The sequence below is a fragment of the Chamaea fasciata genome, unplaced genomic scaffold (assembly GCF_029207755.1).
Source record: "Chamaea fasciata isolate MVZ Bird 193981 ecotype frontalis unplaced genomic scaffold, bChaFas1.0.hap1 SCAF_6, whole genome shotgun sequence".
Classification (NCBI taxonomy): Eukaryota; Metazoa; Chordata; class Aves; order Passeriformes; family Sylviidae; genus Chamaea; species Chamaea fasciata.
Genome location: NW_027094091.1, coordinates 68,999,421 through 69,024,939, shown reverse-complemented (window position 1 = coordinate 69,024,939; position 25,519 = coordinate 68,999,421). Strand labels below are relative to the sequence as shown.

The window sequence follows — 25,519 nt, the reverse complement described above, 5'->3', positions numbered from 1 at the left end:
GTGAGGGCTGCAGGCCCCAATAAGCTTCTGTGGGCAGGAAACTTCCAGGTCCTTGGTGCCCCGTTGTACCACTTCTGGTTTAACTACTGAATGTCACCTCTCAGGGCACTCAGGGACTCCAAAGGTAGGGACAAGCATGCAACGAAGCCTGCACTGCAACAAGGCAGCCAACAGGAACATCATGTCAGCATGTGCAAAAGCTGCTCTCAGCTTTAATTCCTACACACAGACACTGCACTGTTCCCACCCTTCCAAGGGAACAGCAAGTGCTGCAGCACCATTACCAAGACGTCTCCTTTCAGCTCAGGCCCAGGGAACACGAGGCAGAGCACAAGCCAAAGGGACAATGACTTCCCAAGCTGCAAGGGGGAAGCCAAGCTTTAAATAGACAGCAATGGCTTTCCCAAGGATTATCAGGCAGCCTGATATCTTCCTCTACCATGTCCAATAAATCACGGTTCCAAGCTGTATTTCTCCATATGACATGCAAAACCCCAGTACTCACTGTACTGCAAAGGCTTCTGTAAAACCACTGGACTTTGTAAAGGTACCAAAGCGTGGGCACTGCCAGGGGAACAGGTGAGGTCACTGCTTTGCAGCTGTTCTGGCATTTCCTCTTTTACCTCCACTACAAGCCGTCGTGTCAGCTCTGATGCTGATAGAAGGTGCTCTTGAACAACTTGAAATACACAAGACTTTATGGCACGAGTAAAACCAGGTCCTGGCTGACTCTGGAGTTTCAGATACCAGTATCTCCTGCCCTTCCCCTCAGCCCCAGATAACATGAACTAGCACAATTTACCTCACAACTCAAGGCACCAAGGTCTGAACGTTGCAGGCCCCCATCGGCAGCAGAGGGGATCGTGTTTCTCTGGAGATCTTTGGCGACCAGCAGATCTTGTAGCTGTGGAGGGTGCTCCTCTGAGGAGTTTTTGCTGACTCTGGCTTTGGGACTTCTAGAGGATCCATTTTTTTCATTCCAGAATTCCAACTCACACTGTATTACTTTTCAGTCACTTCCTAGCCTTTTATCGGGAAATATTACAGCCAAGACATGCCCTCAACACGTTACAGCCAACAACAGCTAACAGGAACTTCAGAGATTCCATGATTCAGCCACAGTGTATCTATGAACAGAGCAAGTATAACCCTTTAACCAACCTTTTTGGTTAAATGCGAACAAACACAAGAAGTAAAAAATCAGGAAATCGGGGGCAATCACTTCTGCACCATCAAGACTCAATGGCAGTAAAGTGGAAAGCAAGCAACTCCAGTCTGCTTTTTTTAAAGACAGCTCAGCTCAAATTCCTCCCAGCACCACTGCATTAACCATCTAAGCTGTATCCTGCAGCCAGATGCTGCAGTCTGGCAGAGTGTGAAGAAGTCCCAGCTGGGACATGTCTGAGAGGAGCTCACATCCTCCCTGGGCTACACATACCCCAAGGTGAGAGAAGCCCCCAAAGTCAAACACTTCAAAGCACATGATGCTGTGCGGCTGCAGCTTGCCACTGTCACCGGCCATGTCAGCAACGATGTTCTTACAATGTTTTCTGTGAGCGAGGGGTGCCAGGGCTCTACAGCCACCTGCATGCAAGAGAATTAGGGACATGGATAAATGCTGCAGACATCAGTAGTTTATTGGTATGTTTAGTCAAAACACATTCAGAATGGAAACTTAAAAATACTTTCCACCTGCAACAATTAAACTAGAATCTACTAGCATATAATGCTTGACAAGTTACAGCAATAAAGATGGTAATCCACTGTCTCGAATACCTACTAAAGTCAAGATGGTCAGCCAAGTTGTTGAAGTAGAACCGCAATGACAAAATACTCCCACCATTCACAAATCAGCAACTAACAGTAATGGTCAGTGAATCCCTTCCTTTGCTCTAAGAGGTACATTTACTATTAAGAGGGTCGAGAACACGTAAGAGTCCACAGCACAGCAGGTGAGCTATCACCATGTAAACGTCTCTGGATGATGTTCCAAGGGTTCGTGTCACTTAAACAAGAAGCAAGCCAAAAAGCAGAATGGCTCAGGAGCTCTTTTTACTACTCCGTTTTTGTTGTCAATTATTTCCGGTGCCATTTGCCATACAAACGAAATAGGTGGCAGCAAAACACCACAGCACTACAGAAGGAAAAAAACCTCCAGGCTATACAAACCACACTAATGGCAAACTGCTAACTGATGACAGCAATTTGTCCGAGGGCTTCAAACCTAAGGAGTGGAGTTGTATGGTGAGCAGTTCAAGTACTACAGATTTCCAGGTAACAGCTGAAATCGCAAGACCTTCAACAAAAAAAAACCATGAAATATGAAAATGCCAATTGGTAGAAATGTGTCCCAGAAAAAAAAAATGTATGAAAATATTGCAAGACTTACCATGGAACACAGAAGACCTCAAGTCTGGGAGAGAACAGACAGATGCCACTTCCCCTTGCCTAGCATATCAGAAAAGATGTGCAAAATCTTCCACATTACTCGAAATCAACAAATGATTGCATAATCCAGGGACAGACTTCCAGAACGCCCTCCCTGCTTTTGCTTGAAATTGCCCTTCTTTAATTTGAAGTCTTCCATGTTCAGAAGCAGATGCAGGCAGTCACACTTTAGCACGGATGCATGCACAAACACCCCCTTTGCTCCTGAGCCTGAAGCCAACATTCGTTGCAAAGCCTGGGACCGGGCCCGCCTGTACTGCCTGCTGCAGCGGCAGTTTATGGGAATGTGCTCCACGACATCATCCAGAAACACACCCGTCCATGGAGAACCCACCAGTCAAACTGCAGAAGAGGATGACTCCTTTCTATCCGTTGGGCCAGAGCTGCATCAGTGTCAACTTCAGCTGAGAGTTATGTGCAAAATGAGCACAAGTTTTTAAAAAAGTGCAACTGGAAAATGCAAGAACTTAAAAGCTGCTGTTTAGTTCTCTGAAAATTGCAGTATCCCCATTTGATACGCTCACCTTCACAAAGGATGCTTAGGTCTACCCATTACGCTGGCCAGAAGCATCCATCATTCTGGACTGATTCCTGAAATTCAGGTCCAAGAGAGATTAGAACTCCATTTTCTTTAATTCTGACACTGATTAAAGGAGAGAGACAACCCAGAGACTACTTGGATGCCTTCATCCTCCCTTCCCCCCCCCGCTGCAAAAAAAACAGGCAAACTTGTTAATTGAAGAGCAAGGTGGATAATCATTTTAGCAATGTTTACTCATTGAAAGATACTGCAATATTTTAAATACAATTTTCCAATTATTTCCTTTAAATGCTTTGCAGCTGCTTGGCTTTGCAGCACAGTACTTCATACACTATACTGTACAAAATCACCAGCAAGACTGGAATGATGTATTCATCGAAGGCACCATCATGCTTATTACATTACCAGAGAACTCAAATACAGTCAAGACAAGTTTCACTGTACAATGCTTCTCGAAGGGGGAAGGGGAAGAAGGAGTGTGTTGAGCAGCCATCCCTGCACTGAAGAGGGGCAGATAGAAAAATCTGACATGAGCTATCAAACTTGTTGCGTACTCAGGGCTATGACTTGGAAACTCTGGGTTCTGGTTACAGCTAACTGGATTCCTTCTGGAACAAAGGTGTAGTCTTATTAAGGTTTGTTTGTGTACAGAGGTTGGTCACAGCAAGCGGAGCAGATGCCCGCATCATTCCCCAAGCTATTCTGTTTGAGTAAAAGGATGAGGTTTTCCCTCTGATGCCTCCTGCAGCTGTCAGTATAAATGAGTTCAGAGGACCCATTAGTGCATTTTGATGAGTGCGTAAACACGAGTTTGTTTGGAGCTGAGTGTTCTAAGAAGGAAAAAAAAAAGGCAAGCTTCTCCAATTGCACAAATTGCACTATTTGTGTTTCCAACAGTAGTAGGCAGAAACGGTAACACTTATACAAAATGTGCAGCAGAGGGTTTTTGACTGAAAGGACCTGAATTCTACTGGGTATGTCCTTTAGTTCAACTTCTGTTGCAGATAGTTAACTGGTCTTTTGTTTTGTTTTCTTTTTTCTTTATTTTTCAGTCCTCCATTCTCCAAGTTTACATTTATAAATTAAGAGTGTGACTCCTGTTGTGAAACTGGGGAAAAAATGTCCACCTCAATTTAAACTGGAAACCAAAGGATGTTTTCACATCAAAGAAACGATCAGAAGGGCTGTGTCACATTCCAAAGCTAAAAAAAAAAATTAACAAGAATGCAAACACGATGGATAATGTACCACTGCCAAGACTGTCTGCCCACAGTGGAGATTTCAGCGACGCTGTCCAGTGAAACGGCCTTCCATCTGCCCAGATCCTCGTCCAGAGCCAAGTTTTTGTGCCATGCCACCTCGTGGAGGAGGTCCTCTTCCATCACGGTCCCGCATCATGCCGCCACCCACTATTCCACGGGGCCCCCCAGGGCCTCTCTCATTGCGGCGAATATCCCTACGCTCGTCACCGCCGCCGCGCGTCTCTCGCTCACGAGCAGCTCTGGTTTTTTTCTCTTCCACGTTCAGGCGCACCTCACCGCGGAACATTATGGGCTTATGGGGAAAAGCAGTCAGGGCACACGTTAGTCACCATGGCACCAAGCTCGTTCCACACAAGGCACATGAAAACTCTGCACTGGCTGTGGGCCCCAGCCTTCCTCCACATACATGCCCAAGACAAACATGACCTGTTAAGGGTTCCCTGCAGCACACAACCGCAGCCCTGTAGAGCACCATTTTTGCATTCACTTGGGCATGCAAGGAATTTAAGTGTTTGTCTCAAGCAAAAGCAGTGTTGTCTTTAGCTTCTTCAGTGCCAGCCTTAGTCTTTTCACTTCAGGGTTGAAGTTCCTGAAGAATTGCTCTACTAGGTTTCACTCCCACATTGTGGAAATGAAAACTGCTGCATTCTCCCCTCCAGTTCCTCAAAGCAAAACTGCAAAAAACCCTGCTCCCTCCTCTCGATCCCAGGGTGCAGAATTCAGAGATCCATGTGATGGATCTTCGAAGGGTTACCTGTTCCAATTTCAGCTAAAGCATCTCTAAAAATAAGTTCTGAGCTCTGTATGGAGTATTATGTAGAGGTAAAAACCTCAAATTCCACATAATGCAGTTTGAGGAATGCTGGCACAGCTTTTGAAGCTACACAGTACTCCCAACAGAATGGGTATGCCAAAACTGTTTTTCTTTCAGCTGTTTTTTGCATGCCAGAGTCAATGGCAATGCAAACTAGGATGGCCCATAATAAGCCCACAAGGGCTTTTGGTCCATCCCTGGAAGGGGATACTCAGTACTCAACGCCAATACTTACTTTTGCAACTAAAATTCGCTGGACCGGCTCAGAATCGTCAAATACCACGAAACCAAAATTAGGCAGTTTTCCTCCCACTCCCTTAGTATTTATGCGAAGTTCTACCACATTTCCAAAGCCTGGAGACACACAAGGGAAGAGACACTTTATCAAAACCCACAGTGCCAGCTCTACCCTCTGCTCGTTCCAGGCATCTGTAGTGTGGCACTATGTAAAAGCTTACCCATGTAGTCCAAATCAATGGTATGTGACTTTTTAACATAGTTTTCCATTTAAGTCCCTGCAGCTGGAATCACTACTTACTCATGAAGAACTCTTTCAGTTCACTCTCATCAATATCGTGTGGCAAGTTCCCAACAAAGAGCTGGTGGCTGTCTGGATAGCGGATTATCCGACGATTATCCGACTCATTCTGCTCCATGTCTCCCCTTCCTACCATCAACACAAAGAGGAAGGTAGAACCACTGAGGTTAAAAGATGTGTGCAAATCTAGATGAACATATCTAGGGGCAGCAACAAGCATATCCACTCCAGCTGGCTTGGACTCCAAATCACATTCCCTCACTTCTAGTTGAAGGCAGCAGGCACAGGCAGTTCATGATTAGCCAAACACAACACAGGTACAAGACAAGGCCTCAGCAGAGGCCTCTCATTAACTTCTCATTAACCCATCCCAAGCAGACACACAAGCTCATCCACGTTACCTGGCCGAGGTCCTCGTGGTGGAAAACCCGGTCTTTCCCTGGGACGCTGCTCACGAACACGAGGAGGTTGAGACTGAGCTTCAGGTTTAGTTTCCACTCTTGGCTAAAAGAGGAGGACATGCATTATTTAACACTGGTCTGGTAAAAAAGGAACCCAAACCCCCAAACTCACCAAAACAAAAATGCCCACAACACAAGATATGGGTAAGTGGCATGCACAAAACAAACTCCGGAAGATAGACATTGATGTCAATGTGTTTGGGAGTGGTTTTTTCACCTGTCTAAATTCCTCTGTACCAATCCAGGACTGCAGTGTTCATTTATCACTGTTAAAAGGTGCAAAGCAAACATCTCTCAATCAGCACATCTCCCCAAAACATGGGTAAGGCGAATTTTCCATGTTTGACCAGGCATTGAGATCCCAACGTTCCATTATTCATAAATCCCTCAGCCTGACTTAAATTGTAAAGGGCATAAAGCTTCCTCAAGCCAAGCTCAAACTTCATGGATTAGGAGGCAGTCCAAGACGAACACAAAGGGATGGGCAAATCACATGTTCTGTCCAAGACCCCAAGGAATTATTTTCCTCCAGTGCAGAACAACTATACGAAAACTAACAAAAAGAAAGAAGAGAACAAAAGCCCTCAGAAGCATAGTATTTCCTGAAATGGGTTTCTACAGACTACCTCTTAGCATACACTTCAACTTTCCTGATGTCAAGACCATGATGCTCAAAGTACACCCTTCATATTCAAGTACTAGAACACCCATTCCAATTTTTTGCAAGCAAAAATTTGCTTTATGAGAAATAAATAGAACGATAAAAATGTTTCTATGCAGACTGCTGGTCACTGAAGCAATTCCCAATATTTTTTAAATTCCATTTTCTGTACAACAGTTAGGCAGCTGCTGGTGTGCTGGGTTCTTATCTTAGAAAAACAAAATTATCCTTAAGAGCACAAAAATAGACAAGTAGCCTGCAAGCAAGATTAAACACAAGGTGAACAGCTATAGGCCCAGACTGCTGGGGAGAAGTAGTTTATATTAAACAGCTCCCTTATTTTCCTTTAAGGACTCATGACAACTGGCAGTTCCGGACAGAGTACTTCTCAGGGAAAAAAGACTGGATTTTACATGCAATATGCAAGTGTTACACACTGAACGAATGTCTTTGCCCTCCTATCACTTGTGCTCTATGCAGCTAGGAATTAGTCTGTCCCTGCAACACTTTAGGATCACTTTTTCATTCCAAGAACAAGCTGGGAAAATCAGCCTTCCTGTTAAATCTTGTTCCGTTGTATTTCGTGAGTCACTGGAGCTCCTCTGCCATCTTTCACTGACCCATCTTGAGCACATCATAAATTACACCTCAAAAGCAAAACTTGATACCTTCAGACCCCTATTTCTTAGATACTCATGGCTATCAGGCTTCAACTCCTTCCTTCTGTCAGCCCCAGCCAAGACCTGCTAAGTTTGTTGATGTTCTGCTGTTAAATTCCAAGTTACAGTGACCTTGTACCTGCTTTGTGTTTCACTTCTCACTCAGCACACAAATAGCTGATCTCTCTGGTTGTTTTCTAAGCAGTACCATCCTTTTTTATAGAAAAGAGCTACCTCACTGCCTCAAGAGGAAAGCCCTTGTACAGAACTGTGCTCCTCAAAACAGTGCCATGATTAGCAGCACCACAGGACTCCAGATCAGGGCTGCCATTTACAGCCCAAGCAGCAGCTCATTGCAACTCTCATGTCCCAGCAAGTGGGATTCACTTCCAGAGTGGATGCAAGGACACTGACTAAGGAGTTCAAGAGACCCAAATTACCAAAGGAGCCAAGTATGCCACAAACCTCAGCCTGGCAGAACTCTGACAACCATTAAAGAAAAGGTGGCATTTTCTCTTCAGGAGCTCACTTGGGGAGGGAAAGGGACTCACCCCAAAAGACAAGAATCAGGCCCTGCCTGCCCATCTGCTGCCCTATGACAAACAATGCAGTAATAAAAATAGGAGATAAAAATAACTGAAAATGCTGTAAGGAAAAGTCCCAGTTTATCACTGTAGGCAGATTGATTTCTAATCATCTATGATTAGAAAAAGAGCAAGAAATGCTGACCTGTTTCAGTCTGCAGCTGAAAGGGAACAGCCCTGAACCGGTTTATATCCAGAACAATAGGTGTGCAGTCCTTTGAGGAGTTAACACTACAGGGGCTGTATTTTTAGCTTGATAGAAGAGGGGGAATGAGCAGGACAATTATTTCTTTGTAACATCACTGACACCAGCTAGAACAGCACCTCAAAGGAGCCACCCACCAGGGCATCTTCTGTCCTCATTTACATGCACAGTGTCTGGCACTAATGGATACATGAGAACAGGAAAAAGCTACTACTGATTTGCAGCTCCTTGTTCAGGTGCCTTTTCTACCTGATTTCTACACTGTGTCTGAAATATTTTCAAGAAAAGGAGCTCAGAACTGACTAATTCTAGCTACAGAAGAGCTGAGAGTTGAAATTCCTGCTATGTCAGTATTGTTCAGAAACTTCCACACACCACTACTTAAAACATAAAGTCAAAGCAAAAGAAATCAAAAGGCACAAAGCGCGACAAGCAACAGATGCAACACAGAAGACTTTAAGAAGACATCTATAAGCTATCTCCTGCTCTCTTGGGCAGATCATTTGAAAAGATTTTTGTAGCCACATTACAACCATCCACGCTCTCTGTGGCAAATAAATTAAAACTAATTTTGGTTTTGTGTAAGGAAAACCTGTCCTGCATTAGAAAACCCACAGCTTCTACAGGTTAAATACCACCTAAGTGTTCAAAGCTCTGTTTAAGCTGATGAAGACAGATAGACTTCCCAACTCATTACACAGCCTTTATTGGATGTCCATGATAATCCCAGCAGACCAGAAGCAACACCATGTAAGGTGTTGGGATTTGTTTGGTTAGTTTTCTTTCATTTTTCTCTTTTTCTTCCCTGTTTCTTTCTTAACATGCATTTGGCTGAAGGCTAGTCCTAGACAGGGATCTCTTGGTTATCACAAAATTGAGAAGAAACCAGTGCAAGAAAAACAGCTGCAGGAATCCAGCCTGAAAATTGCAGCCTTTCAAAAAGGTTGGATAGGAGCAACTCAAGATACAGTGCTCTGGCACACCCTATCAAATGCACAGGGGTAAAGGACACATTTTCCCGTTTGAGCACTTTTATACATATGGAGGAAGCTGAATTGAGAGTCTCAGAATGTCTCACACCACCTTGGCATGAGCAGGACACGAGCTGTCACCAGGCCAAACTTGCTCTCCTCTTTTCCCTCCTCACCCAGTCAACCACGGAATGGGAAGATAGCATTGTTCTGGCAAGGAAATGTGAATCCTTCCATTCCTCACACAGTCATAAGTTGGTACAGGGTTCTGTGACAAGCTAATTATCCATGGATAATGAAATCCAGCATAGTCCTGTGGATGTTAGCCTTACAAGGCAATCTTGCACCTCATAAATGGTGCACACTCTTTTTACTGCTGGGCCACTTCCACCAATGCCCTTTTCAAACACACTTGAGAAATGTAACATTTTGTGGGGAATTGGTATTTCCCCTTTAAACCAAACCATATGCCACTAACTTAGGTAAAAAAGCCCCAGGAGTGATTTCCTGTTTCCTCAAAACCAGATTTTAACATTACCATCACCCAAAGTTACACCTGTTACACGTTTGTGCCTTTACTCTCAACAAGGAGGTGAGTGCATTAACATTTAAGACACAATTAATTGTGCAATTTAAGTCAAACAAGTTGATCTGTTAATTTAAAAAACTGATGCAGTTTGCAAAAGTAATGAGACAATCCAAGGTGTTCACAGATGGGTTACCTGTGAGACTGGTGCTTTAACATGGGGTGGAATTCCAGAGGAAGAAACAGTACCACTAGGAGGCAGGTTTTTACTGGTCACTGAAGCCCAAGAGAAAGCCTGCAGGAAATGCAACAAACCTAGGCTACTAATCATGGCAAACCACTGACATTCCTACAGGGAAACTTGTCTGCTAAAAATACACTTTGGGTTCATATCTGACTATTAAATAATGGTTGTGCAAGGATTACAGTGGAGGTATAGAAAGCTTTGCAGTTCCAGCTGTCTGTGGATTCCAATGGCATGGAACAAGCGTGTACCGTGCCCACTACCGCTACCCAAGTGAGCCCAGTGCCTTCAGCATTCCCAGATCAGTGCTTTCCATGATGTAACCAAACCTAGGACTGAGAACCCTGTAGCATTAAGTGTCTTTTGCACGAAGAAGGGAAGTGGATGCCTGAAGTTACAATCAAAAAGGGAGAAGAGGAAAAGGATTGGAAAAAAACCCAGGAGACACACTGGAGCTAGAAAACGACCTCGCTCCAGCTCTCCCTGGCTGCTCCCAGCACTTTGCAAGCCCACAGGTGTAACCACACCAGAGGATGCACGGTGTGCACTCTGTTTTTTAATATTAGGCATCCTGCCTCTAAGGAGACAGTCAGTGCCCCCAGATTGATTTTGAACCTAGGCTGCAGCAATTTTGCAGGTGTCAGTGTGTTCTATTTCTTTTCAAGGAAAGAGCAGCAGTTTCCACTGTATGTGATTTTTGGTGGTGACAGCTACAGGTGTTTTCTTAACATGTTAACTACACATTTAAAAATGTCTACACATGCCTATACCCACACACACACTTTACAAGAGCTCAAAATCTACAACGGGCGATGAGCAGCACTTAAAAATAACATTTGCTCCTTTTTTAGTGAAACTTTGCGTTTTTACAAGTTCAAAGGTCAAGCCTAGTTGTTCATACAGCATGACACTATAAAGAGAGGTACCAGTTTAGCTACCCAGAAAGGCAAAGTTTAAAGGCCAATCCAGTTTCCATGTGCACTTAGTAGTACAGATATGACTTGTAACTAACCTTTGGTGGTTCTTGCGGTAGCGAAACAGGTTCTACAGGAGGTGGAGATGGAGATTTCTCTTCTAGTTCTTCAAGGGTCTTTTCTTCTACGTCAGCTTTCAGGTCCTCAGCTTTTGTTTCAGATTCCAATTCTGGCTCAGGTTCATGAGAAGATTCTTCCAGTGCCTCCTCTATCCCATTGCTACAATAGTCAAATGCATTTTACGAGCTTATCAATTGCTTTGCATTTTATCACATTTTGTAAGCAGTGCTATAGCAACACCTCTGCTATGAAAAAGACTGTTGTGTCTCCATTTGCTACAATGTGGTTTGTACGTATGCAATACAGTGAGAAATGAAGCTGTACTTCCACACTGGGTACAAAACCAGATTTTACTTCTGCTAAAGCAAAGACATGTTCTACAGTTCTCTGCAGAGAATCACACAGCCTTTTAACCCTGGAGAAGAGGTGCTCAACTCAAGAACTGCTGCTTATAGAAGAATACAAACACAGTGAGGACCAACGGATGGTTAAGCTACACACATAAACAAAGCCAGTTCTGGAATGAAACCTACTGTTTCTTTACCAAAATGCTACACAGCTTTCTTACCAAAGCAGCTGTGAGTCCCATTTACAGAAAATCACATGCAACTTTTTCTCTGCTCTGTGTGGTTGAAAGGTAGGGAATCTGAGTATCTTCTCTCTTCAGCCACCCCAAAATCCTACCTTACCTCCAAGTCACCACTGTCTATACAGCTCCTGCCACAGGTCACCACATGCTCAAGTGACTCTATGATGAACAGTGCCATTACAGGCTCTTTCCAAATGACACAGTAACCCCTGAACAAGACCTGACTTCATGCTTTCAGGCATGCAAAACTTTTTGCATTCTCTTGAGCAAGCCACTGCCAGAATTCCAGCAGATTCCACTTTTCCATCCGATTTCTCATGAGAAGCATTAAGTGACTTGTGTTTAGTATTATCACTGATGCATTCAGCAGATATCACCTAGTGATGTCAAACACTTTTTTTTTTAATAGGGGAACCAGAAAGTCAGTTCTGGCCCTCATGACGCCACTCCTATATTTCAAAAAATGCACAGGATTTGGTGTTGTTTGTTTCTTTGTGTTTGTGGAAGTTATTTGGTTGGTTTTTGTATTTTTCTTACAAAATCATAAATATATTTTTTATTTATTCTTGTTTAGATTTGCAGACACTCAGGTCAGAGATCTATTCTTCCAATACAGCTGTACAGCAGCCTCTCAAAAAGGATGTTTTTCTCTCAGACCCAAGTGATACCCAAATTTGAGTAACACATCAAGATGTCCCTGATCCATGCAGGGGGTCGGACTAGATGACCTTTAAAAGGTCCCTTCCAATTCAAACTATTCTGTGATAAACCACACTTTTGTTAACGTACCCGTGACATTAAGTCTCATCATATCAAATGTACACTTCCAAGTCTGATTTATAAAGATTCCAGTAAGTGTGTACATACATGTGGGTTGCTCCCTTTTCATCTCACTTTTGAGAACAGAAGTGAAAATAACTAACAACCATAAAAAATACCCCATTTCCTCTCTTTAGTAAAGAAGTAATGTCTCAAAATAATGTAATGTTAACACAGATCCCTATCAAGCTAAGTGTATTCTCCTAAACTACTTGTTAAAACACATCCAGAACCTAAATCCAAAGCAATTCTGTCTGTCATCTTTACTAAAAAAGCAGCTTCATATAGTAAAAAGGACTTCTTACGTAACAGGATGGTTTTCATAGTAAGTACTGCTTGCATTCTCTTGCACAGGTTCAGGTGATGGTTGTCTTTCCTCCTGCTCTTCTTCCACCTCTTCCTCAGACTCTGACACAAAAAAGAGACGTCATCTCTAATAGATCTACACAAGGGTATGCGAGCCACAGTTAAAATAAAAGCATGTTAACTTAGTAGCAATCAAAATAAAGCTTCATCAACAAAACATGGTAAAATTAGCTGCAAAAAGATGCAAGAGCCTGCCTCTTAGTCAAGAGGCCTGGCTGTTTACAATTTCCACAAAAGAGGAAGCCAGAGACATATTACTGCTAGGAAGTTCTGGGAGGAGGTTTTGAGGATCTTTTAAAGCAGCAGGTGGTTTTCATATGGTGGCAGTGAAAGAGAAAGATTGCACTATTACCTCATAAATCTCAGTGCCTCTGACTAGGAAGATGAACCTCAAATACAAGGATGATTGCCTAAAATGCTCTGTTCCACAGAATCGAGCTGAACAAATTCCAGAAACCACCCAGTGAACACACGTACATACGTTCTGGCTACACTCTGATTTCCTCTGCCTCACTGAACAGAGGGGGAAAAACCCAACTCAGGTCCAATTCAGCCCTCAAGGAACAATGAATTACTGAGTATGATGATGATGTGAAAGTGAACTATGTGTCGTATTTGAAAACCAGTTAGACTTTTTCTTCAAGTCACATACAGATTTGACTGACCACGGAACACAAGTGCGCCTGCTGCAGCTACAACAGCAGATGTCCTGTTGCTCCCTTCTTCCATTCTCTGCAAAGCCTCACCCCGTGAGTCAGTTCAGCCCTTCAGGGAACACACCACTACTACAGGACCTTCATTTTCCAGAACGTTTTGAACCAGCAGAGCTTCAGCAACAACAGCTCTGTGCCCCACAAGAAGGCCACCCAGTTTGCATCCCAATATTTCCACCAGACGCTTCTGGCAGCCCTGCACACAGGAGAGAGGAACAAGAATGACATAAACCCTATGCATGCAGTCCTTCTCACCTTCATCAAGTTCTCCTTCTGAATCCCCAAAGACTTCATCTTCGTATCTGAAGATATCATTATGCACATAGAACTTGTTTGGAACAGATCCCTGCAAAAGAGGAATTTGCTATGTTTAGCATATATGGAGTATCAGCAGGCAACAAAAGGATGGACTACAGACCTAGGTTTTGGTGTACACATTGACATTTTGTAATAGGACTATGTCACTAAAGTTATTTTCCAAGTTATGTTCTTCTCTAAGCAAACAACTGAACAGTAGCTCGTGCCCAACTGAAAAAGGAAGTTTCAAGCAGAATAAAATCTGTTAATTTCACTAAACCACACCAATCATAGATTTTAACTAAGCATACAGCCCCTCAGTTTCATTGAGGCATTTTAACTTTCCCTATTACAAAAACTTTACAATAAAAACGCTGAACTTTCACGTGGTTGCCATAAGCTTACAGCACTTTGCAGGGAAACAATGAAGAAATTCAACATGAACCTAAAATATTAATATCCAACCACACAATAGTTTGTGATGCAGTGGGAGGAAAGAAGTAGAAACAACATAAGACACCTTTTACCTGTACACAGCTTTGCTCTCACCAAGAGCTAAATTTGAGTAGCAATTTGTGCAACCCATACTCACGTTTGCCATTAGACTTGAAACTACACAACTGCAGCAGAGATTTATCTACAGAGCTGAACCTTATTTTTTTAAAAAAATTATTTGTGCCAATGGCAGCTCCCAAATGCAAGCTTCAAAGTTCTTCGTATTACTGCTCCAACACTTCAAGTCCAAGGAAATAAAACAGTTCAGGATGGGTAAAATACACTAGTTCCTCTACACTCACACACTGTGATACATTTAATGATAACCTCCAGACCACGTGTTAAAGCCAGATCTTACATTTTGTCCCAATATGACAAATTGCAGCTACAGGTGAGGTCAGGTTTTTTCCATCATTATTTGAAGTTTGACACAATCTTACACAGACTTACTTCTGGGGCAAGCACAAAAGTCTGCATGAACTTCCTCATTGGCTGCCCATTGTTTGACAGCTCTCCCATGACTTGCACGACCACCCCATCGCTCAGAGTGGCATGAGCATCCACGTGACGGATCTTGGTATGGCACTCACTGAACTGCAGTGACATCACCTTCTTGTGTATCTCCTAGAAAGAGACAGATACATTTTAGCTGCAGTGGCTTCTGTACAGAGCTTTACACCTTTTACCTACCTGAGTCTCAACTAACCCCAAAAGAGCACTCCCCAAGGCTCAAAAGAGAAACACAGGAGGCTCAAAAGAGAAACACAGGAACCACAAAGTGTCTTTCACTGAGAACAGTCTTCCTGAGTTCACTTAATTTTTAATTGGAAGCTTTGCACTATGATTCAAGTATTTCTCAGAGTAGTCAAACAGCATACAACTTGCTATCTAAGTTTTGCAGCTGTTTTAAAATCTATTAGCTATTTTAAGGCTTTAATGCTTTTAAGGGCCTGTGGAAGGGACAGGATTTAGCTTGTGTTAAAAAAATACAGAAAACCTCCAAAATTACTCAACAACAAAAAGCACCAGCCCCAAAACAAAACAAAAAATCCCCAAACCCTTTACACATCGTTGAAGTACCAAACATGACAGGAGCAGGGAACATCTGCACTGCCAAGATTTTTGTGCTGCAAATGAGATTCTGCTGGCGAAGGGAGAAGAAACCAAGCCTGCCCTGGACAAAAAGCCACACTGCTCAAAGAGGTGGCGGCCACATGAAGAGATGTTTTAGGTGACAGACAATTCTAATAATTCAGTACAACTAAAGCAATCCTCAATTCACTTCATTCATTTCTTCAGATAGTTATGTTCCATTTTAACAAAACTCCACTCACACAAGAATTTCATGAAACTCACAAAGATAAGTCCTTTCCTGAGGAATTACTTCTAACTGAAACAAGATATATTTATAGCCCAAATCTATCAGGTCCTCTCGATTTTGTTTCCCATCCTAAAAGTATTTTCTGCGGCCCAGATGCAAAGCTGAAGAATCAAACACAACTACCAATGAAAGCAGAAAAAAGCAAACAAAACCCCTCAAGCCAATTCCTACCTGTCTCCGAACAGGAAGCAGTATCACAATCCATTACCCACCAGGTAAGAAAGTCAAAGTCACTGGTAAAGAAAAAACCTTGATTTATTAACAAGGATCACAGGACAAATTTTAATACTCACAGCTTGACCATACACTGCTTCTTGTGGTTTCCCACTGGCATCCAGTCCTCCATGAACATAAGAAGAATTCCTGCCATAAAACCTGAAAGCAAAGAGACGTAAAAGTCACAGAAGTGAAAAAACAGAACCAGATCAAAGAAGTATTTTAGCCAACACTTGTAGAGCTCAATACTTCACAAATTTCAACACATTCAAGAAGCTCCAAGAATGGAGGAACAAACAAACCTAATATTCAGCAGTGCAGTTTGCCCAAGGTGGCATAGCAAACTCCTCAATCAACCTCAACCTTTCACTTGCTTCCTTTAAGGAAGGTGGCTGTTTTGGCTGGAAGGTTCCTCACCCTCAGAATTCCCTGCCTCTAACAGAGGCATCAGCCCAGCCAGGTACAACCCTCCTGCCGCTCCCCTGAACTCTGTCCTCTTCAAAGCCTTGGCCAGCACTGAGCTTGTGGTTTTGATATTTAAATACGAACACTCGCTTCCAATATTTTTCTTACATTTCAGAGATCCTTTGGCACTTTCATTCCATTTCCACATTTTGAGCCTAGAGTAGTCTGATTTGATTTGGATTGCTACTGTCAGCTTATAAAGCATGTGACAAATGTTTTATATTTCCAGTAACTTTACATTAATAGAAAAAAACATCGTAGCATGTGTTTTTATTTAGGAGCATGCTTTGCCTTGGGGGTGATTGCCATGAGGTCCAGATGCTAATACATACCGTTATTGTTCGCCCTTGTATGGTATATAGGAAATAAAATTGTCATGAAGTACTTCTGTGAACTCAGTGTCACACAGAGTCGCAAGAATACTGAATATGTCTCTCTACTTGAACAAGCCAGTGCAGAGGGCCAGGATACAGAATTAAACCCTAGAAATTCAACATTTGCCATTTCTTGGTTTATTCTATTGAACTTAGAAACTCCTTTTAGTTCTACTTCTGTGAAAATACAAGCACAACACTTCTACTCCCTTGACTATGTCCAGGAAAAAGTCTGGGAGATATTAGATTGTTTTCTTTGGTACCAACCACATAATCATGCTTTTGAACACAGTCCAGCACTTCCTAACAGCAAGGAAATACAGAAACTTCGCTGAAGCAGTGCACAAGCAGATAGGAAAACATCTTTTCTCTAAAACATTTCTCTCTAAATTCCAAAGCAATCTCTGAAAGTCAACAGCTCTTACTAAGGGCCCTCACAGGGGACCTAGAGTTTTGACTTGCTTTTAAAGGAACTGCTCAAAGTCTCTGGGTGGTAGAGTCCCCAGTTAAATGGAATTAAAGACTTTTGGTTAAGGGGCAAGAAAAGCCTTACAAATTCAACTGAAATGCAATAGCCATTCAATCACACTGAGTAACACCCATGTAGAGGGCAAATTTATCTCTGCAGCTCCTAAGGCCTGAGCAAGCTTTGGATAATGCCCAGTGACAGGATCCTCTGTGCTCTTCTCCAGCTTTTAGTAGGATGAAGCAGTAACTTTAACACTTGCTGTCCTAACTCGCTCACTGCTGCAAAGAGCACAGCAAGCACCAGAAAACCAGGGAAACCTGAATCTTTCTGTGGCAGAGAGCAAGCTGCGGTTCAGACTAACAGCAAGATAGAGAGAGCATAAGATGCCTCCCTGGAGAACATCACTTAGAAGAAAGGTGCAGCCAAAGAATACAAAGGCAAATGTCCTCCATATCTGAGCCTGACCAGAAGAAAGGGGCAGTGGTGGCAGAGACTGCAAGTGGCTAGAAAACATTTCATTCAAGCAGCTCTAGAATTGGGTAAGACTAAACCAGACCAGATCAAAACCTCTTGAGACTCTTCTCTGCAGAGGTAGTTAAGAGGAATTCCATAGATGCTGTTATTAGTGACACTTGTGCCACCTTTCAAGTGGACAGATAATGTTTCTGAGCACAGAGTAACACATGCACCAGGGGAGCTTGCTCATGAGTATCTGTCCAGCCTCAGCAGGTATTCCTGGAATCTGTCCACATTACCATTTTACTGCCTTAGAAGCATCACACTTTTCCACAGAAGAAATATCTTGATAATATGCCATGCATTCACATGATCTGACTTGGTTCTAGAGCCTAGGGAGTTTGCAATAAGACAGAACAGCTTTTCCAACAGCCCAGAAGTTAGCTAGGTCAATTTTCTCCCATACTCAGAAACAAACATCTGATTTACAAGAAACAGGACACATTTTTGTTCAAAAACATTATCACTTGGTGAGTGCAAGTGTTACCTGTGCAAGAAGTCAGGAGCTTTGTTTAGCAGGGTGTAGTACTGTCTCACAAACTCCCGCCCTACAAGCAGGGGACTTGGCTTCTCCATCACCATTTCTTTGGTAGTCAGTGTCAAATGCTGTAATTGAAAATATTCATGTTAGTTGGAAAGCTTCGCTATGTATCACAGCTTTCCCATAAAAGGATTAACATTGTGATGATAGAATTGAAACAATTATGCACACAGGCCCTTAATCTACTAGAAAATACTCAACCAATTCAGGACACCCTCCCCCACATCTTTTGAGTAAGTAAGAAAATTTCAGTCGATTCATGTATTACTTTGATGAAAAGGGAACAGTAGATACAAAGTCCCTAACAGAACAGGTGCATTGAAAAACATCAAAAACTACCCTTAAACAAACAAAGAAAAACCCTGTTAAAAATCTCTTGCACCATTTATTTATCCCTTTGGCTGATGAATACTTAAAAAAACCCCAGTTCAACAGGCCTGCAAAGCAGACAGGAATACACTTCCTTAAGGTAGCTGGTACCTCTGCTTCACAATGAAGTAACCATGTGGGCTGGATTCACATTCCATGAATACAGGGAAGGGAAACCTCAGTGCCTCAGTGACGACTAAAGTCTTAGGTACTAGTTGTCCAACCTAACTGCATTTCACTTTTGTCATAGAATCATCTAAGTTAGAAAGGACTTCCAGGGGGTCACCTGCTTCAACCTGCTATGCTACTACCAATCCCTACTGTCCTGCAGATCATCCATGTCATAAAATAATCCTCAGTACTCTAAAACACTTTTTGATGGCTTGCCAGTACCAAACATGTTATTTTTGCCAGCTCACTTAAGACTATCACTGTCTGCAATCATGAAATTCCCTCCAGTTCTCACACAGATGCTTCATCTACTTTCTTTCTCCAAAAACTAGTATTTATGCAAGACAACAGGGAAAGAAGACCAAGTCAAAAATCCGGGTTTCCAACTTGGGAGACAATCCTAGAGTAAGATTTTTGGTTTTTTACCAAAATGACCTTGACCCATCAATCTAAACCAAAGGCCAGACATAAGACTGTTTGCAATTACAGCCAGACAGCACATAAAGCATATGAAGTGAAACTGGGAGATTAACCTCAGCTTAAGAAGGGCCTCTAATAAAGGTAGAACACACACAGGAACAATGCCATGAATGCGACAGATCCTGCATCGTAATGGAGCTCCGAAGAAAAAAAGCCCACATACTTGGCTCAAATAGTTCACACTTCACAGAAATTATCTCAAGCCAGCAATCCAAGCCACAAGACAATACCAAGAAATGCACCCAAATGCACTTAGTCAGGAATCATACCAGAAACAACAGTCTCAAAAAAGTGCAGGTAAAGCAGAAGGCAAAGCCTGAAACACAGGTCTTGAACCTGGAGATAAGAAATCAGCCAACTTACAACAGTTTTATCCAAAACCCTCTTGTATCCAAACCCCTTTGATGTAACTCTGCAAGACTCTGGAACACAGTACTAGTGTTGCCTCACAGGAAGCCCCAGAGGAAGTAATTATGCTAATGAGACACAAAACCAAATGCCAAAATACTAAGGGACATCAAAGATTTGAGCCCTGTGCATGCTCAAAACAGGGGCAAAGAAAAAACAAAATATGAGCAATTTGAGGATCTTCCCAACACAATTCATACTACAGCAATGGCATGCACTAGGAAATTCTACTTAGAAACCAGCCCTACAAGAAGAAGGACATCTCTGTTTCTACAGGAGAGGCTATCCTTTTTTTTTTTTTTTTGTTCCCCTGCCTCACAAGCAGATGGTGAACACAAAATCGGTGACAGGATCTTCACCATGAGCACTTGGGAGAATACACAAAGATGGAGCCTCATCAGGATTTTTTAAAAGAATCTGTTAAAAAGCAGGTGATAACCACCACACGCTCTTATTAATATAGCAATAAGCAAAGTATACTTGTTAATAAATTGCTGGCATATCTCAGTGAACACTAAAAATGTCTCTGGGTACAAAACATAATGATCTGTGGCAACTCATTACCCTACAGGAGATCTGTATCATGCTACGTCTTTTCTTCACTGGAAGCTGTTCTATTTCCTCACTGTGCACCTCTTCCATATTTCAAGTGACAGCATCACTGATTTACATGACACTGTCACATAATTTGAGAGGATGTCTCAGTACAATTCTTCACCTGTCTCAGAATTACTTCCTTCCATTATTTCTTCAAAGATCTCAATAGGGATAGCAGAGTCTTAATGAACTGCTCAGGTCTCCCAAGTCATTAAAAAAAAGTGGTGAAATAAAATCAGAGCTACTCCTTGCTAGCAACATGGGTGCCATGAAACTAGGTTTTCAAAAGTTTGTGTCCCAATTAGTACAGCACCTCCCTGAAGTCAAGGACCTGAGCCTTAGCAGGCCCAAGGCATTTGGAGGTAAAGACACCAGTGAAATTTAAGCAAAAAGTCAAGGCATGAGCATCAACAATTTAAACAGGCCCAATTTACAAAGAACAGTATCTCCATGGCTTACCAGGCAACAAGGGAAGCCCCACTGATATCAATACTCTATAAAAGCTCTACTTCCAGTTTCCATCAGGACACAATCAAGAGTTAGTGAATTACAAACTAAGAAACAAGACTGAGTGCTCTTCTCAGCTGAATGTAATGAGCCACATTCTTAGATCAGCCTGAGCAGCCATCAAGAAATGAGAACTTACAGCACGAGGCACTCGTGTACACACTAGCCAGAAACAAAATGCTGCTGTTAGTCTGAGATCCCAGCACTGAGATGGCAATCACCAGAAATCAAACGCACTTATCTGCTGGCTTCTTTATGATGCAATTGTACTGATAAAAAATCCCTCCAGCATGCACAATGGCCAAAAACCATAAGCCACATGGACAGGGTAACAGGAACACCCATGCAGCAGCTGCTCATCCACAGGCACTCCTACCTATATCCAGCTGACATAACAACTCATCGACAGGATTTGATTTCCACCTTATCCACTACTTCCAATTCCTCTGTTACCAGGAAGGCACACTGGGTTTCCTCAACCAAGGAGAATCAGGAGCCACACAAAATATTTTGCAGTATACTTGTAAGCTGAAAGGCACAATGCAACATGGAATCTCTTTCTTCCCAAGACAAGACACAGAGGTGAGGAACCCAATTCCAAAACTAAAGAACACGCACATGTCAGTGAAATACTCCTTGCAACTTCAACCTGTGGGACTAGAGTTTATAACAAAAACTTCAGCCTACAGGCAGGATTTCTTTCAAGAGAACAAAAACAATGAGAGAACTGGCACAGAAAGGAATTATTTGTTATTTGCAGGCAAAAAAAAAAAAAAAAAAAAAAAAAAAAAAGCAAACAAACAAAAGCGGAAAAGATAATCTCCTCCAAAGATGGCCATGACAAACAAAGCCAGGAATCAGCCTTTGCAACATGGTGAACCTGCTGAGGGACAGCGGGATAAGGTACACCCGACACGGAGACAATTGTGCTGAAGTACATGAGAATCAACTACAATCATTTCTCATGTCCACACTCAAGTAAGAGCATGCAAAATCACTTAACCTGTAATCATCTTTTTACACAAAACTTTATTAAGCTGTGTTTGTCCCTTCTTCAGCTGAATGAAAAAAAAACAACGAGAATCCAAACCCCAAATAATCATCCATCGATTTGCACAAGAGGGCAGCAGCAATTTGTTTCTGACCAAGTAGTGAAGATTGTTACATGTTGAGCAGTGAAATGTTCCCTGGCATGCATTTTGCTCAATAAGCAGCTCTGACATTAGCAAAGCTTTTTTCCCCTATAATACATGTAAGCATTCCCATTACGATTACTATTATTGTTACTTCCCTTGCCCTGTAGAAAGCAGAAATATGACTCGTCATCTGTGGCAAAGCCCTGTTACCCGAGGTCATGACTAAGCTACAGAATGGTGGCTACCTGCTCAAAGTTAGGAATCCAGAAAATAAACTTTGGCACAGTGTCTTTGGTTGTGCCCAAAGAGGTATTTCAAAGCCACTTTTATCCTGTTTCAAGAAAGATCAACAAGAGTGAAGTTGCCTGGACATTTCATCAATTCTACTTGGGAAAAAAAAAAACACAAAAAACAAACAAACCAGAAAAAAGCTGAACTGAATTCTGACACTAGCTGAAGAAAGCATCACCTGAACTTGAACGTAACCTCCATCAAGAAAATCTTCAAAGCTCTGCAAGGGAGCTGTGCACCTCACCAGTTGTTTTAATAAAAACCTACAAGCCAATAAAATTTTGTTTTATTGACAAGCAAATTTCATCCTCTGAACAAGTCATCCATAGAACATTTTGTCCATAACTACAGGCACACAGACATCAAGCTATCATTTTATATAAATCTGCAACAGCATGGCTTGTTTGTACATCCACAAGTTTGCAACTCTTGTCCAAGTCATTAACCAGATTTAAATACGCCACTTAAAATGAAAATAAATTTGAGAAAAATGTTCTGGCAAATCAGGAAGATGTTCCCCACACAGCAGGCACACTAAGCAAAGCCACAAGGAACACAGTGCCACTTCACATACCACTGGAGATGAGGGAAAACAGAAGGGAAGGGGACAGCAGCTTTCACAATCTTGGACACTTTTCTCCTGAACCCAGAGTACCACTTTTAAGCTGCGTTTCTTACTAGAGACAAGCAAAAATGAACGCCTCACAGGTCATGCTTGCTCCTGCGATCCTTAAGCACGACTGTGAGATGCCATCACTGCCACACACGGAGTGAGCAGCCACACCTCAAAAAAAGCTAAAAACCCAAACTGATAGCCCAGCAGCCCCAAGGCAGGGCTTCCCACACACAGCCCGGCAAGAGGCTGGCGAGTACCCCATACTGCAAGGAAAAAAATCCTGAAAGGGCAATTAAAAGTCCCAGAGAACACTCCAGTATTGACAGTACCATCCCTCTGTCACACTCTGCAAGGTCAGTACTCAGAGCATCCTGCATCTGCAGCAAGGACTAGCAACTATGTGTAATCTACCAGAATCCCTTAACTTTATAATCCCCTTTACCCATGTGCTACATTCTGAACTGGCTGGGCTCAAAGGCACAGCAAGCAGCTCTTTCAAATCAAGCTCTCCTGAGAGGTTGGTTTAGTTTTGGTTTGTGGTTGGGGTTTTTGGGGAGGAGTTTAACAGCACCCTGTATCTTAGGCACACAGCTGCCATAGGGGACCATCCTCTGGGCAATTAAGCTGTGCAGTCCAAAAGGGCCAACAGCCACCCAAAGAGCAATAACAACAGTGATCTGATCTGGGGGAGCCATTCCACCTATGTGTCATCATCCAAGACCAGGTTCAGCACCTTTCTCCTAGTGTCTCATCAGATACGTCTATTAGTCTGACATATTCATCTGTTCATGTTATTTGAGTTGCAACACAGTTCTTTATTTGTTAAATGCTCTCAAAAGCAGTGACATCCAGCACCATAAGTACTACAGCAGAAGACTCAAGTCCAACACTGTGCCTTAAGGTACAGTGCTTTCTCACTGTATCTTCAGTGCTGTTAAATAATCTTGAGTGTGAGAATAGATGCTTACTTCGAATCCTCAGTTCCATAAAGGAACATTCATATGGACATCAGCAGCTACGTGGATGACGGACATTTGGTTTTCTCTTCAGTTCAAGCTAGTTTACCCAGAAAAGATTTTATACACCTAATGAAAATTTCATTATGATCAGACACAGATCATAATTTCACACAGCAAGCCCACATCCACCAGGCAGACTATTCCAAGAAAACTTCTAATGGCAAACCAAGACTATGTTTCTGACATACAAGCAAACAGGGTTCACAAGAAGAAGGAATCCTCAAGAATGACAGGCTTTCCTAGGGGAGGTATGGCCCTGTACCCACACCCACAATGGACACAAGAATGCCTCTTGAATGATAAATCAACGCCAGAAGTAAACAAACACCAGTTTGTCAGCAATCACTTCTCGGCTCAGAATCCAAGCTGACAAATCCTACATTCGCAGCGCTACAGTAACAGAGCCACACCACATACAGAACTTGGGTATGGACTGACACAACTTCCCCTCTTTCTCAACCATTCCCAAGTACCTTGGGCATCTCTACAATTCTTTCTGCATGAAAGCAGATCCATTTGCACACTGAACTGAAGAACACACAGAGGGCTTGGGAGTTGTTAAACCATCTCAGAAGGCCACAATAACAGCATCCGCATGACTAGTTAAGACTTTCTGGTTGAAATTACACAATAATCTCATATCATCTCGTTCTCTCTTGTGACAGTCCTTTTATGCAGTGGTACCTGACACCAATTTCAAGATTCAGGCTCACCCAGCTACCCAAGGGATTTTAAACACTTGTTGTGCAGATGCTCCTGGGCACCCACACTGGAACTGCAGCGACCCCCGAGGTGAAGGGAGGCAGAAGCCTGAGAACCCAATGAGCTCAACTCAGGTGACAAACGAGAGCAGCTCAGAAAATACCTACTCAAGGCATCCAGCTCTGCAGAATAAAAGGTGCTTCACAGGAACATCTACGATATCACTCTGTGGAAACAGAGCAGCCTAGGTTATGACTGAGGAAAGGGGAAGCGCAAAATGGTGAGGTCTGCAGAGTTGGGGCAGCCCTTACAGCCAGGTTGCCACGGCTGTACCAACTCGTAGGAGAGCAGAGGGGCCTGCTGGGCCGAGGATGGGGAGCTAAGGGAGCTTCAGCAGCACGATCAAGGCCGGCGCAGCAGCACCCTGCCCATGCCGAAGCCCACGTACCGCTGGAGGCCCGTGCACAGGGATCGATCCATGAAGTGAGAGGGGAAGAGGCGATCGCAAGGCCCAACGACACAGCCAGTGCCGAACAATGCGGGGCTTGGGGGCGCATTTCCCCGGCCTCCCCGCGCCGCCCGGGGCGAAGCGGAAGAGCCGCCAAGGTGACGGTGAACAAAAGCTGCCCCCCCCCCACCCCACTCCGAACCGAGCCGGGAGCCAGCGGCCGGGGCGGGCAGCGAAGGGCAAAGCCGGGATCCGGGGCGCTGCCCCGCTCGGCGCCGCTCCCGCCGCTGCCCTCAGCCCCGCACAGCGCCGTTCCCGCCGCTGCCCCCGGCGGGCGTTGAACAGCCTTCCCCCCACACACAAACACCGCCCGCACCGGGGCCTACCCTGCCCCCCGCCCCCCACGCCGCTCACCTAAGGGACAAAAGTCTCGGTGCGCGGGGCCGGGGCGCGTTTTCGCCCAGGCCGCCAGGAGCTGCGGGGAGCCGGGCGCGGCGAGCGTGTTACTCGGGCGGCGCGTCCCGCGGCGCGGGCAGCACAAGGCGAGCGGGGCGCGGCGGCGGCGGCGGCGTCACAGCCGGGCGGG

General features: G+C 43.5%; 1 protein-coding gene across 3 annotated transcripts; it reads right to left on the bottom strand.

Annotated features, from left to right (window-relative positions):
* Nucleotides 1-1,612: 1,612 nt before the first annotated feature.
* Nucleotides 1,613-18,253, bottom strand: G3BP2 (G3BP stress granule assembly factor 2). Of its 3 annotated transcripts, XM_066186739.1 has the most exons (11): nucleotides 18,136-18,253; nucleotides 15,902-15,983; nucleotides 14,678-14,851; nucleotides 13,691-13,781; nucleotides 12,662-12,764; nucleotides 10,927-11,107; nucleotides 9,867-9,965; nucleotides 6,005-6,107; nucleotides 5,604-5,732; nucleotides 5,301-5,419; nucleotides 1,613-4,543 (listed from the first exon to the last, which is right to left on the bottom strand). In XM_066186739.1, exons 1-11 carry the CDS (start codon nucleotides 18,228-18,230, stop codon nucleotides 4,271-4,273), a joined length of 1,449 nt encoding a protein of 482 aa, XP_066042836.1. In that variant the 5' UTR covers nucleotides 18,231-18,253; the 3' UTR covers nucleotides 1,613-4,270. The 3 variants fall into 3 exon arrangements, with proteins under 3 accessions (XP_066042836.1, XP_066042837.1, XP_066042838.1); XM_066186740.1 differs by lacking the exon at nucleotides 9,867-9,965; XM_066186741.1 differs by lacking the exons at nucleotides 15,902-15,983; nucleotides 18,136-18,253 and adding an exon at nucleotides 15,780-15,847.
* Nucleotides 18,254-25,519: the final 7,266 nt, after the last annotated feature.